Below are 11350 nucleotides of genomic sequence, written 5' to 3' on the forward strand. Positions count from 1 at the left end.
ACCCATCTTCAATTTCTGATTGCCCAAAAGAGCTACGCCTGAAAAAGACAGGACTCACCTTTTGGCCCTGAACTGAACGATCAGAAACAGTCTGTGTTTCATCAGTCAAAGTAGATGCACTCTCCTGGGTTTCGATGTTTTTCTGAGGAGAAGCATTCGGTTGAGAGTCAAGGTCTCCCATGGCCCCAGATGAAGATCCATGGGGCAAACCCATCCAGAAATGGGATGAGTTTTCCATGTCTGCCTTCAAGCGTTGACTTAAAAGTTGATAGGTGGGACCATCAGTGGCAAGGTGCGTAGGAAACAGTCCTTGATTTGTCCTTGCATAAAGGTCTGCACCGGTCACCAATAACAGCTTTACCAAACTCCTGCATCATTATCATGCACGTCAACATATACAGCAGTCACCATGAAGTTCTGGCACATGTACACCACAAATTTTGTCACCAAGAAAAAATGAAATGTTTTAATGTCCGCAAAAGAAGGCCTATTAGACCTATGAGACCAAACAATTACATCATCATCAAATGTATCAAGTGTCCAATATAAAGATAACAAACAACTACTAAAATGTGAACACTAAGTAAGAAGAAGAACTCTCAAATTTCACCAATTAGGCAACTGTTGCATGGCCACATAAAACTTTCCCGTCCAGCAGAGGAGTTAGCACTGGAAAAGGTGTGTTAAAATATAACTGATATGTTCCATATTCCCTCTGGAAATACATCTCCAGATTACTATTTCAAATGCATCAACATGTTTTTAGCAACTAGATGTCTAAATGCCACGTGGAAATTGATACTGGGTACAAATAAAAATGTGTTGAATGAACATTAGGCTTTTATTTTCCATCAAACTTCTAAAGACCTGCTTGAGCCTCCATAGATGGCCAGAACCGGAAAACAAACTATTAATGCTTCTCAGAGACATGAAATCACAATTGAATTTGGAAATGTGTCGCACAAATTATTGTCATCACAAAAAGAACTGAGTAGATCCTCAATACGTATCATCCTCATTTAGAAGAACTAGATGCATTGCATTGCTGTGCAAACCGTACACTATGGAACGCCTTAAAGGACAAGAGGTAGATATCAAGAACTGTGGAATTAGTCGGTAATTGATTAGTATGCTACATGAATCACATGGACATGGGCTCGATGTGCCACAGAGACACTACAACCCAAAGCCAACCCATAAGCTAGGTAAGACTAGAGGATTCTGTACCGACAACCTTGTGAGCCTATTCGCAGGACCACCATGTCCAGATAGATCCGTTGATTCAATGAGTTACACTACAGAACCCTCTTAGAGGTCATCTCTTTCCCATCTAGCTCTTGTTGCAAAATGATGATGTGGCTGCACCCACCAGATAGAGGAACTTGGCAGTAAGACAGACATCAGATTTGCTGATGTGGCACCAAGGAAGTGCACCAGAATTTGCCACAGGAAAAGCCGTCGTACGCTGCTGATGTGGCTGTCCGTATGATGCTGCCGTGGCAATGCTGACAGCTTTTTTGGGCTCCACTTAAAGCAAGGTGTCATTTTTTTAGTAGGGCTTGCTTTTGGGCCTTGGTGCCTACATAAGTGTGCCCTGGGAGTGGTACTTGTACTCTGTGACTTTAGTAATATGAAAAGAAGTACCAAAAGGGGCACCAAACTGGGGCTAGTGCATCAGGAAGTGGAACTTCACACTTCATGTCTTGACTTTAGTTTATTTTCAAGTACAAGTGTTATCAATTTGTTCATGTGTCGCCCTAATCTCAAGTCAGCAATGAACGTTAAGCTCATCCGAAAGCAGGAAGTGTTATCAATTTGTTCGTGTGTCGCTAACCCTAATCTCAAGTCGGCAATGAACGTTAAGCTCATCCAAAAGCAGGAAGGAAATCTACTTAGAAAAACTAGTAGTTCAAGAAAGTAATAGAGCGCAAAGTCAACAAGCTAATGAAGCGCCAGAAGCATTCACGCAAAGGACGAAAGTCCGAGTCTTTTCCAGGTTATTTGGGAACACAACCCAAGTAGAAAAACTTGTAGAGTATGGGTCTATACCGGAACATCGACTACATGTTCCTATTGGGGACGACTGATGTCCTAGTTCCAGTTTCAGTTCTATTGAAGAAGACAAGTGAGGTTCAAGGAAAGAAAGTATCACAAAAGTATATCCTGGACACTAACAATGTTCAAGGGGTTTAGAGAAAGATGATTCTATGACATCCAACACTCAAATGACAGATCCTCGAATAGTCCTGACGAGAAATCTTCCACTTTTGGCTGGACTTCAGGAACGACAAAGAACCACCAACTTCAAAAGACAAAGTACGACAAATTCAAACCTAGAAAGGGCAAAAGGAATTTAAGGATGGTGACTAGAGCATCAAGTTTGACACCTTTTTGGGTCACAAAGATACCCATAGAGCCTTATCTTTTATTCAACAACTTGACACCATCTTTCCAAGAGGCATAGCCCCCTAACCCCTTGCCTCATGCTTCCCCCCCCCCCCCAATAGCCTGCTCTCCTCGTGTTGCCCCCCTTCTTTTTGCGTTGCTCACAACAGCACACCCCCCCCCCTCTCTAATTGCTGTTGATTTGGCTTCAGTCCCAATGACCTTAATAGGGACCGCAGCTCCACCTCTGTTAGACTGCCATCGCCATCTCTATCAATTTGGAAAAGATCTCTTTTAATTCGGCTAGTTGCTGTTCATCAAGGGCGACATTTGTCATCCTGAGGATCCAACAGTTTCTGGATCATTGGCATATGAAGTGAGACTTGCTCTCTCTATGTGTATCAGGCTGTTGGTACATATATGCGCATATCTCTTGGAAAATGAAGAGCTTGATTTGCTCGAAGAAGCGTTACACTGTATAAATCCGATGATCTGTATGGATTGGAGAGTTGTGAGAGCTTTTGCTACAATCTTGGGCCTTCTTCAGTTTCTGCTTTTTGTACAGCCTATCTCACTGTGGCAGGTTGCCAGCAGCCATACTTCATCATATTCTGCAAATACCTACATTTCATCATTTCTTCTCCACAGAGCTTCAGTCGGATTGACTGCATTTGTCCTGCTAGTTTCAGTATTCTTTGCTAGTTTCAGTGTTCTCTCTAGTTTCAGTGTTCCCTCTCACCGGGATGGTGAGTGGTCTTGTGGTGGGCAACCTGTAACAGGGTTACAGTATCACTCATGCAGAACAAGCAGTTAATTTCAGTTGCTCACAGTTGGTCAGGAGTTCACACTGGACGGACTCTCGCCTGGGCACTGACACATGGCAAGTGTTACGGATGGTAGTCTAGTGGACACCGTGGCCAGGTCACCACCACCTCAGTTTGGAGATAGGCTTAGCTGGATTGGATATCTACTAGCCGTTGGTGGCTCTTCAGGATATACATGTGTAGTTGGTGCCAGTCGGAGGACACTCTTACTATTATCAACATCTACTGTGTATGATCGAGCGTCTTGCGTCTCGAGTCGGAATTCATGCACAGCACTTCTGCATTGTCCCTGCACACTTGATGCCTAGACACCCCATTGCACCCGTGAGTTCGGGCTTGGAGCTGAGTGTGCTGTCAGCCAGAGTTTGTACTAGTTCATTTGAGTTAGTCGAGTCCCATGTGGCATGCTGTTCAAGTTCTACTGATTAACCGTTGTGTTTGCTCTATTATTCATTGTTTACACTGTTTTCATTCCGTTGGGGTGAGATTTCATGCACATTTGCACTGAGGAGCACCCACTGTGGAGAGCATGACACACTATTTCTGCTACAGAGACACCTTTCCCTCATAGAGACTCTGTCAAAGTATCGTCTCACAAGTGTCGACTTTGAGCCATAGAACTGCAGGTGAGAAGCAACCAAGCCGGAGTTCTACATCAATGATTTGTGCCAGTTGATTTTCTTTTGTATAATTTGCCCAACAGATTGTTGTTTTGCAGGTGGTCTCTCTCTCAAGTGAGAGCGGCGTATAATGCTTAAGCAAGTTTTGGCATTCACATTGCCTCTCAAAGAAAACCTCTTTCTTTGAAGATGCCTTTGAGAGTACTGCCTCTTTGCTTCTAGTTTCCAGCAAAGGAAAATTGCTGATCTTGAATGTGTCAGGTGCAACCTACATCCTGAACCTTTGCTTTGCTTCCTATGGAGTTGCCTTTACTAAAGAAATCTTGAGTGGAAGAACTCAGTTGCATTGCGGTAAAGTTTCCTTGACTTTAATAATTGGGATGTGTTTTTGATTGTCTGGAGTCCTTCCTCATAGTCTATCCCAATATCATGCAATCTTTGTATGGCTTCGATACCAGTTTCTTCGAACAGTATGGCACAGTTGCACTTCCGTCATAAAGCATAGTGCAGCCATCAATTCATTGGCAGCTTTTAAGCTTACCTAATGCCAAATCCTTCAGATCTTGGCCAAGATGATATTCCGCTTCACATCTTTGAGTTAGACTGTTCATCTCCTTGGTGAAGAAGCAGAGTCACTCTTTGCATTCACATTCTTTGTCGGTTTTCCCTTGACTCCCACCAGTGAAAAAGCATTACTAAAATAAAATGTGTGTGTGCGCGCACACACGCAGAGTGCATGTGCGTGCGTATGGTTTGGAAATGAATGGATCCGCATGAGATAATGATTCTCACTCACCGGTCTCCAGCTGCTGCAGCATGATGTAGCGCTGTCAAACCATCGCTGTCAATGCAATTTATGTCCGCCCCTGCACTTAGCAGTAATTTGACTAAGGCATTATTTCCTGTAAGAACTGCAAGTATCAAAGGGGGCCTCTGCAAATGCAAACATTGAAGCCATAAGAGTCAAGAACGGACACATGTATACATAAAAGATTCCCTAGAAAATTGACCAGACATGTGCAATGCAAATTACCAACTTCTGTCTCCAAGGAGTTTCACTTACTTGTATGTCTGCCCCATCACCACAAACATCAAAACCATACTTGAGGAGCTGATGCACACTTTGAACTTCTTGTGACACAATGGCCTCTTCCCACAGTCTGCCAATTGCCCCTGTTAACAAGGATATACAATTAATCTCAAGCTATTGACGCATTTGCATTTATCTTGCAAGTCTTTATGCATTTGCAATCATCATGCAAGAGAGCCACATAACAAAGAAACCTGCATTAAACTTTCGCATACTATCCCACATATATCACTCAGAGAGCTTAAGTTTGTCATCCCGAACTCAAAGACGCCCAGTCATCCAGTCATCCCTCTTGAATAACAGGTCTTGAGTTCAACTCTCCTCGTCAGATAGATCTTTAAGGTCTCTTGGGTGAGTTTCCTATGATGTTAAAATTCTCTTCTTCTTCCTCTTCTTCTTCTTCTTCTATTTCTAAATTTATTCACTCTCTACTGACTTCTTTATCATGGGTTCACTTACAAAATATGCGAGTATCATGGGAGAGCAACAAAAGGGTACTATAATCCCTTATAAACCTTATAGAAGGAAACCTACAAAAGGTTATTATTTTTACAAATCTAGAAAACATTTACAGATTTTAAGAGAAAAGGGTTCATTTTATTCCTTGAAAAATTCACATACAAGGGAATTTAAAAAGAGAACTTGAACAAACGCAATATGGTAGATTTAGACAAAGTGACCCTTCCCCCCCCCCCCAATAAAAAAGAACCCCCGGGCATATTGCTTTGGCATAAATGTTGGATAAGATAGGATACGTTTCTTCTCAAAACAATCCTTGTCACGATTCTGGGTGTCAAAAAAACAGGAAGGCACCTGAAACTCTCAATCTTCAAACAAGTAGTCCAAGACACCGGCACACAACATTGCCTATAGCCCCCCACCAATGCAACAAAGTCGCTAGAGCAATCATGAATGACAGTGAAACTGAAAATGTGAAGAGATTCAATTGAGACAGGTGCAGAAATGCTTTACTTGGTGGTAACTGAGGAGAGCCGCTTGACATTCCTGATGCATCAGTCAGATATCTCATGTCATTGTCCAAGGCATCTGGATAGCCAAGTGATGAACTGGACGTCAAAGAGTTGGATGTTGAGAGGAGATTTCGATTGTTCCCCGGAGGAAATGAACATGCCATCGAAGCATTGTTGAGAGCTCTTTCTAATGGTCTGGTTGCTACATCTAATGGTCTGGTTGCTACATCATTGTTGAGAGCTCTTTCTAATGGTCTGGTTGCTACATCTAATGACCTGGCATGATTCAATGGAGATAAAGTCCACTTTCGTGCTCCAACGTGTGGGCTTTGACGTTCAAAAGAGATTTCTCTAATTGCCTGTAGAAAAAAACTATACATCAGATACCAGTAAAAGCATGTATCCAGCACCATGATTCATGAGACACGAACATGCATTCATACATACATACATGCATATGAATCCAAAACTATGCATTCACAAATAGGATGAATATGCATGCATGCATACATGAATATATAATACATACAGAATTCATCTACAGAGATGAGTGCGAGTAATTAATACAGTTTTCACCTCTTGTTGATCAGGTGTTGATGCACAGGCAGGAGATGCTGGCCTGCCATGCCATGGTACAGGGGAGCCCAAACCTTTAGCAGGTGAGCTTGGACTCTTTGTCGTATTGGAATCAGAGACATTTTTTTCCTTGTCTGATAAATGTTGCATGATCTTGAGCTACAAGACTTCACAAACAGCTCACATACGTCATGTTCGTCTCAAAGAAAATCTGGGCAAAGAAAGACCTCAACTCTGTTTGACCAAACCACCGATCATTTTTCACGGGCAAGTTCCTTCAATTTACAACCTCAAAACCTGTCAGTATAGATTTCAGTTTTATCCTTTGACGTAATCGAAACCACATAACCAATCACTGTGTTTATGCAACCTGGCTTTATCAGTTATAGTTAGAGAGCCTTCTATCAGCAGCTCAATAATCAGTGCACCTAGCTTATGAATTATTAGGCAACTTAGTAAACTATAGTCTCTTGCTTACCTTGAAACCAGAGAGTTTACACTTACATCATGAGCAACATTCAAGCTGCATGACTATAGGGCTGTTTAAAAATCGGTTGCTCAGCTTGTGTGTGCAGTGGAGGCCATAGGCAAAAAGGGTTTGGCTAAAAGAGGGGAGTTGAGCATTAGACAGAGTTGAAAACTTTGAAGCCTTAACCCATAAAAAGCTCGCAGCTGGTGAGCAATGAGGTGGAAGGCCTCATGGAGTGTAAAGTGCAACCTACCATCCCATACGGAATTGGACACATTACATTTTGGTGTGTAGGCAGTCTGATCTCTAATTCTCAATAGGATCTCAAGAGGGTGCCTCCTTAGAAATGTTACCCATCTACTGGATTGGAAAATTTGCTCAGCATTAATTTGTGCTGATCATTTGCAAGTACTGCAACAAGAATGGAAGACATAGACGAATTTTATAGGAAGAGGGCAACTTTACTTCAGCGTTTTTCAACTCCTGGGTCTCTTCTGCCTTGCTTGTATTGCTCTGCATTCTGGGGTAGAAAAAAGCTACGTGCATAAAATCTTGTCATCGTTTGGTTCTGCAATCAAGGAAAATTGGAAGCAGATGTTACGTGCACTTGCATGCAAAGTAGAAAAAAGAAAATGGGCGTAGATGTATTAGTTATTTGTGACGGCAGACAAACAGTCGCAAGCCACAATACCAGGCAAAAGCTATCTTTTAGGTCTTTTCTATTATATCATGGCAGTTTGCAACTGTTCGCCTTCCATCGACGCATTGAGAGCTCCTTTAGCACAGCATTGCCCATCTTTGTCTGTCCATCTTCAGCACATGTGCAACGACGCCCATTTCTTGTTTTTTTTTTTTTTTGCAATTATCTCCCCTAACAAGTGGAGGTTTAAGTTTTTTTTTTTTTAAATTAAGGTATTCTTAACGGCTTCAAAATGAAAAATTGCTATCTACATAGTGCAAAGACACTTTAAAAAGAAGAAAACGTTAAAGACAAAATAAAAGAAAAGAAAAACACAAATGCACCAATGTGAAGGAGATCACCTTTCTATATGGAAACAAAAAGTCTTTTGACTTTCCGGGTGTTTTCATTTTTTAAACTCACCCTTCACTTTTTCTTTTTATTTTGAAACCCTTTTTATTTTTAAGAGATTGGAGAGACCTAATAAGTTAAAAGCCCCATACCAATAATTAACCTACTTGCAAACTACACCCACAAGTGCATTCTTGGTGTACGTCAGCTAACACATCATTTTGTTATCGGCTACGAAGCCAGTTCGGATCGTGTCGCCGACTTGGCCTTTTGTTGATGCAGGGTTAGTCTTGAAAATGGAGTCCAATTTTTTTACACAGCATGGCACAAATGCCTGTACCACATGTTTGACGAAAGCCGTCATGACTTTTTTCCAACTTGACGACCTCATGAGCTACCCGCTACACCACTCCAACCTCAAAATTTCGCACCATATCTTGATATTTTGGCCCGACATCTTCGAGGTCCTTAATATGGGTCTTTTACCCTAGATCTTAAAGAATTACATAGCAGTCTCATAACGTGAATAGTGTCAATTTTCTTTTTTTATTGCAATACTTCCACCAACAATTGGAGGTTGAAGTTATATAGATCTCATAGGATTACATAGTAGCCTCATGTAGCAAACTTACCATGAGCACAAGAGACACAACCATAACAGGGGATGCAAACCCTTACCAAAAACCTACCAATCATAATGCCATTTCAATGGCAAGGCCCCATCACTTAAAGAGGTATGCCGCCATGCCTCAAGAGAGCCACCAAATACTGTCAAGCTGACAAACAACCGAGCAAAACCCCATGCACTAACCTTCTCTAGAGACAGGGAGTTCCGACGACTTCACACAAGCACCCTCCACCAGCAACTTGTCAGGGGTGGCAGCGAAAGATTCCATGAAGACAAGAACTGGCTCGTGATTCGATGGGTACCTCGATTCCAATATAGAACACCTTCAATGCCAAACACAGGAGCAAGGCACACCTATGGAGAAAGAGATCATTGAGGTAGAAAGAGATAGGACATCTAAGAATGAGAGAGAGAGAGAGAGAGAGAGAGAGAGATCTGGGAAAGGCTCTCCATGCTGATAACAATCTGCTCATATAAGTGACCAAGGGTGGTTCGACATAGAACTGACATGCCAACTAGATAGAGCCGAGGCGCACACAACTTCAATTGCTACTGACATTGCCAACTACTCCTACACATGAAACCACTGACACGGTCTCCACATGGGAAGGAAACCCCATCACAAATCCACCTCCTGGCACCAACGCAAATCTGAAGAGAGAGGATCGGCGACAACCCTCAAGACTAGCCAGAGCATGGCTTCCCTCTACATGGGTGACTATCTCTGCTCTCCTAAGCTCGCATCGTTGTACAGATGTTTCCCTCTGCATGGGCTAGAAAACACTAGGTGCTACCAACCAAGAACGTTGGCATGCTGGTTGTCGGTTGCACAAAAAATGATGAGGAGAGGGCTGCCCAAAAACGTTGGGTTGCCCCCTCCTGTCCTCTGGCGATGGGCGAAAAGATTGCCCCCTTCTAGGGCCCAAAATGGAGGGCGTCCCTAACTAGGGTTGATCTGTGTTGTCCCGAGAATGTGACACTCCCCTCCCCCCCCTGGCTATATAGGTCATTGGAGGTCACTGGTTGGCCGACCCAGCCCTCAACCCCCACAACCGTGGATAAATGGGAAAAATAGGGAGAGAGTGGAAAGGGGCACCAGATGCCCATGGGCCACAAGGGTGGGGAATAAACAAAATATCACAAGGTTGGGGAATAATATTCTCAGCCTACAAAAGCACAAATGGACATATAACTAATCCAAAACCCAAGGCTAAACATGGCTAGACACAACCTGACATGAGAAACCTACCTCACATTGGTCGGGCACAACCACAAAATAGCCCTCACTCTCTAACACATGTCCTTGGGAGAAACTGGGATCAACTGGATGAATCCACAGAGATGCCTGAAATCTAACACCCCCTCTCAACTCCTCGAAAGGAAGTTGGACCAGGGAGCTAGAGTGAGCAAGTTGTAATTGTAAAGAGAGGGTTTTGTGGACAAGGATACTTGCTACTAAACACTGAGGTCGAATAATATGTGGCCATCATGCCATCCAACTACTACCCTTAAAAGACATCTGGGAAGTAAAATAGTAAATCGAGCTCTATCAAGAATCTCCTCTATTTAACTGACTCACAAGTTGCACAACCCAAGATCTGCAAACGGTATTACTATTGATCGCTCCACGAGAATGCATCATAATTGAGGGTGAAGGCATAAACTACTCGTATTCAAATCATTTCCCAACTCTAGAGTACTCCACCCTTGAGGAAAGAGTCATAAATAAGCACCTCTGGTCATATATCACATTCCAAAAACTCCAAGTTGCCACAGGAAGTCCAAAGAATGGGACAACCAAGGCTACTGAGGAATGAAGTGTCTGATGATGAAGAACCAAAGAACTGCACCAACCATCATATACAATGATGGACCGCAATGTATCTAAAGGAACTTCATCTATCTGGAACAACACTCGAGAGAATGCCACCCCACTCTCAGAGTAAAAAGGGAAGAAACATCCAACAGAAAGGAACACACAACAATACTGAGATTGCAGCTAATCGCAAAAGATCAAAAGACCATGCACCAAATCTTTGCAAGAGAAGAACAATGTGATGTAAAAAGCCACCAATATCAAGTGGCAATCATGTCCACCGCACATGGAACCACAAGCATTGTAAGTATGTAGTCCCAGAAAGTGACTCCCAAGATGAATCCACATCCCCCTTTGAAGGGAGAACACCCGAACCATGGATAACTATCATAACTCTCCAACGCTCTCTACTTGTGTAACTTGATCACGAAAGGTAGGTGATCCAAATAAAAACATGCATGTGGAACCTGGAACCAAATCTAGGATAACCAAGAAGACTGTCTCCCTTCTTTGAAGAATGCCGGCTAATTGTAACCGGTTCCTAGTCCGAGAAGGATCACTATCCACCTGTATGAAACATCGTGTTAGTCTAAGGATAAGAAAAGTAGGTGTGTTGTGAATGGTATAGTCTCTAGGGATCAATCTGGAAGGCGAAGCATGGGCACGACTGTTCGGATGCACTCGAAAGAGTAACCGTCACAACAAAAATCCGAAAGACAAGGCAACCACCGAAATGGCTAAAGAATATATGCCAAGATAATAACTGCATTGTGGGCTAAATCACACCATTTAAAGCCGCAAGAAATGGGCAAGGAAACCAAGGACTAGAAGACACCATGCATGATATTCCGCTAAATGGAGCACTAAAAGTAAACCAAAGTTAATAAACTGGAAGCCCCCTCTAAAAGAGAACTATCCTCAAAAGTATGTTATGAGGTAAC

At 42.7% G+C, this 11350-nt stretch overlaps 1 protein-coding gene across 2 annotated transcripts in view; it reads right to left on the reverse strand.

The window, feature by feature from the left end:
• The window catches only part of LOC147432824 (uncharacterized), an 80584-nt gene extending 72823 nt beyond the window's left edge, over positions 1–7761 (reverse strand). For both annotated transcript variants that reach the window (XM_086492625.1, XM_086492626.1), the window contains exons 1-7: positions 7627–7761; positions 7401–7503; positions 6467–6763; positions 5892–6249; positions 4893–5002; positions 4626–4762; positions 59–368 (exon numbers count right to left, since the gene is read on the reverse strand). In XM_086492625.1, coding sequence (XP_086348751.1) covers positions 59–368; positions 4626–4762; positions 4893–5002; positions 5892–6249; positions 6467–6616 — 1065 coding nt within the window. In that variant the 5' untranslated portion in view covers positions 6617–6763; positions 7401–7503; positions 7627–7761. The remainder of the gene's footprint in view (positions 1–58; positions 369–4625; positions 4763–4892; positions 5003–5891; positions 6250–6466; positions 6764–7400; positions 7504–7626) is intronic.
• Between the last annotated feature and the right edge of the window lie 3589 nt (positions 7762–11350).

Source organism: Adiantum capillus-veneris, chromosome 20, assembly GCF_014529385.1.
Source record: "Adiantum capillus-veneris isolate H3 chromosome 20, ASM1452938v2, whole genome shotgun sequence".
In the NCBI taxonomy this organism is placed as follows: Eukaryota; Viridiplantae; Streptophyta; class Polypodiopsida; order Polypodiales; family Pteridaceae; genus Adiantum; species Adiantum capillus-veneris.